Raw genomic sequence first — 3772 nt, forward strand, 5'->3', positions numbered from 1 at the left:
CCACAGCTCTGAAATTGAAATATACAGGTAAATATTGACACCTAAAATTTTGTAGCATTGTAGCAGCATAATTGTAACTTTCATTGTCTAAACATATCTTTCGGACTTCTATCATTGCAGCATATGGTCCATTCTCTTGTTTTAGGCCTTCAAAATCGCAATGCTCTAAAACTTCATCATTACATTGAGGACTCCAACTGCCAGAAAGATTTCTTGGAGAAAATGTGCTAGAGGAGCAGAATGATGAAGTCGAAGAAACTGAATATCCTTTCTGAGTTGGTGTGGTGTTGGCCAATTTACAGTAAATCGAAGATATGCATCTTATAATTTCCTCTGATAATCTATCAGGACGATTGAAGGCATCATCTATGTGAGAATTTCCGAGATGATATGCAAGGCTACGGTGTGGAGAGTAAGCATTATTCTTCTCCTGAAATTGTATATCACAGACACTTCCTTTGAGTCAATGAATGCCTTCAGAAAAGAAAAACATAAACACGCGTGTAATTGCTGCAAAATATGTGATTTTATAATGTAAAAAACGTTGTTAGTCACTCAAATTATAGCAAAGTTCCATGCTTTTTCTTGTTGCAAAGTAGTCGGTGAGGTTTGCCTTGTGTTTCGGTTTGATCACTCGGTTAGAATTCATTAGTTTTTCTAAATAATGTTCGATGTGGAAGACTTCCATGCTGATGCCATTTCTATTGTTGTCTTCCACATCAGACATTTCATCAGAAAAATTAACGTATTTTAAACGATTGACCAACCTGAAACAAAACACGAACTTCAGATTTTTTCTTTGGAGCAAAATAAACTTAGTTGACTACGATGAAACTTCGCTATCGGTTGAGAGTGAGTAACAGAGCTTTTAACACATTTGATAGGGACAAATTAGACAACATGAACAAGACAGATGTATTTAAAACATATAAAGGGTGATTTTAATTAACCCTTCTAGATGATGACTTTGGAGTAGCCACTGTCACTAGATCGCTCGAGCTTGCTAAAGCACTCGAAGGAGAAATTTGACCGTGATTATCACTATAGACTTTTAACATGTCGAGTTCCATTTTCGGAGATGATTTTTCTGCCTTAACCTGTGGAGTTCCACTCATTTGCCAAAAACGTGTTCCGTAGTTTCCCAATGTACCTGGGAGTTTCTGCCGAAAAGCTGTCTGATAAAGAGAAAGAAGATAGCGTTCCAATTGCACGATTTCAAACTCAAGTGTGGCAATTTCTTTAACCAGTTCTTCTGAGGACTGCTGTGGACATCCAAGTAACTAAATTAATTCAGCTAAAGTGAGATGAATTAAAAATAATAATAATAATCACAGTCAAACTGATGCAATCTGCAACATTATTCTTGTTATCACGTTCACATATCAGTTGATGATATCCACTAGATATCGATCTCACTGATACTGTTTTTCATTTTCTAACAGTTATTTAATCTAACATCATTCATTGTAAAGGATAACCATTTTTTCAACTCATAAAAAAAAAATAACCAAATGATTATTACTAATTCCAAACGTAGAAGTGGATTACAGTACTTGAAAAATACACAATTCATGAACTGCAGTAATCGCCAAACACTGTGTATTTCTACTAGAACACATCCTAAAATACCAAATTCGTACATGAAATTTAAGAGCTGAGTAAAAGAGATATCCAAGACCATAACCTTAGATGTCGACATGCTATCCGAAAGACGAGCAGCGGCTGATTCAAAGCACTGTTCCTTCTGTGAGTCCCAGCAAATGGATGACTTATCATGGAATATCTTCCCCATATGTAATCTCTGTGTCAAATACACATAATATTGAATTATAATTGAGAAACAATCATATTAACAAACAGAAATCAATTTGCTGATTGTAAGTTAACAAATTCTCTCAACAGCTAAATTTCGGACGTTTTCTTAAGAGAAGGTATAAACTATTGGGTAAAAGAACAAAATTTATGGAACACCCACCAGATTTTCAAAAAGTGGTAGCGATCAAGACTCTGGATTTTCAGTTTTTAGCCCGAAGAACAATTTAATTATTTGGTATTTGCACTATAAAAAAAATGTGTTTTTAAATGAAAATTATCTAAAGTGCCAAACCTTAAATGCTGTTTAATCTATATAAAGAATATTTACAAACTACAAAATTTTAGCAAATATATTTCTTTTTCCACTTTCCGTTTTCCTTTTTCCAAAACAAGCAACATGCAAGAGAACATGGGAAATTCCTGATTTCCTGGCAAAGAAAATTAAGAACTAAATGACAAATTGTCTTTCTACAAAAGAAAAGAAATTAAATAAATTAAGTAAAAATCAAAACAAATTAAAGAGTGAGCTAATAGGGACAAAATTCTCACTGGATTTATATGGTTGGAAGGTCTCGGCGATACATCATCCTTCAGTAGCTGACTATTATAAGCCCTGAAAAATTGTAAAAATTTCGTAGTTCATTCGTCACTGGATCACAGATTAGTTCTAAAACCAGCTGATGAACACAAACTGTAGATTGATGAAATTAACAAAAATGAAGATAAAACTGTGTCAAATTCTGATCTCACCTCTGTAAACTGTGTTCAGGAGGTAGAGGGTGAAGAGGGGGTGGAGTGGAAGGCCACTCCATTGGCACTGGAGTTTTTAAAAACAACAAAAATCACGCACTAACACCACCGACGGTGTATTTCTACACAAGTATTCGAGAAATCTCATTGCTCTATGATCCCATTTCGAAGGGATTTATAATACTAAGATCAAAAAATCCTCCAACAAAACTCAAGGTAGAGGCAGTTTATCTGAAATCTGTAGCAACAAAATCTATAATGGGGCAAAAGCAATTAAATGCAGATAAACCACTACAAGAAATGGAGTGGGTGACCAGATAAACAATAAATGATACACAGATTCATTCAGTAAAGCTCTACCCATAAACCTAAATAATTTAAGGGGCTCATTAAAAATCAGTGGCATCTATTGAAAATCGAAATGGGTCAGCACTCAACAGCATTGAACTGTAAAAATAATTTGGGTCAGCACTCAACAGCATTGAACTGTAAAAATAATTTGGGTCAGCACTCAACAGCATTGAACTGTAAAAATAATTTGGGTCAGCACTCAACAGCATTGAACTGTAAAAATAATTTGGGTCAGCACTCAACAGCATTGAACTGTAAAAATAATTTGGGTCAGCACTCAACAGCATTGAACTGTAAAAATAATTTGTAGTATAATTATTAAACGTGTGGTGGGGAATGTGAATTCAATTGTTTATTATTTGATTTTTTGTCTAGAAAGAATTGAATAGAATGCATACACTGTGGAAGAAGCAGGTGAACTGACGACAAAAAAACCCAGAAAGAAAAGGAAACAAAAAAGATTGATTAGGTGAGGAGGTGGAAAGGGAAAGATTAAAAGAAGTAAAAGCAAATATCAGAAAACATGATTATGACCTGCGGCTGAGGGGTCATCCCTGTCTCCCCTTCCACCCAACCCCACTTATGCATATTATATATACGTATATATACGCACCGGAACGGACGAGAAGGAACTGGTATTTTTCATCACGCTTACTCCTCCAAACCAAAGAATGCATATTATTGTTTTACCGTTCATCAAACTCAAGTAAATGATTAATATATTATATATCTTGTACAAGAAATCAAGAATTTTTTATAACTCAAGTGTCTAAGTTTCGTCTGATTAATTCTGAAAAGTGACGGTCTTCCCCCTTAGTTCGCCACCCAAGTAATACACGCTTGGATCGGACATTGA

The 3772-nt window shown here is 34.8% G+C and overlaps 1 protein-coding gene across 2 annotated transcripts in view; it reads right to left on the reverse strand.

The window, feature by feature from the left end:
• LOC111397550 overlaps nucleotides 1–3459 on the reverse strand; it is a 5710-nt gene extending 2251 nt beyond the window's left edge. Inside the window, exons 1-5 of one of the 2 annotated variants that reach the window (XM_023024536.1) lie at nucleotides 2566–3459; nucleotides 2365–2428; nucleotides 1685–1801; nucleotides 951–1262; nucleotides 42–430 (exon numbers count right to left, since the gene is read on the reverse strand). In XM_023024536.1, the coding sequence (XP_022880304.1) occupies nucleotides 42–430; nucleotides 951–1262; nucleotides 1685–1801; nucleotides 2365–2428; nucleotides 2566–2627 (944 nt within the window). In that variant the 5' untranslated portion in view covers nucleotides 2628–3459. The remainder of the gene's footprint in view (nucleotides 1–41; nucleotides 431–950; nucleotides 1263–1684; nucleotides 1802–2364; nucleotides 2429–2565) is intronic. The other variant, XM_023024537.1, reaches the window with a different exon arrangement.
• Between the last annotated feature and the right edge of the window lie 313 nt (nucleotides 3460–3772).

Source organism: Olea europaea, chromosome 7 (genome assembly GCF_002742605.1).
Source record: "Olea europaea var. sylvestris chromosome 7, O_europaea_v1, whole genome shotgun sequence".
Taxonomy (NCBI): Eukaryota; Viridiplantae; Streptophyta; class Magnoliopsida; order Lamiales; family Oleaceae; genus Olea; species Olea europaea.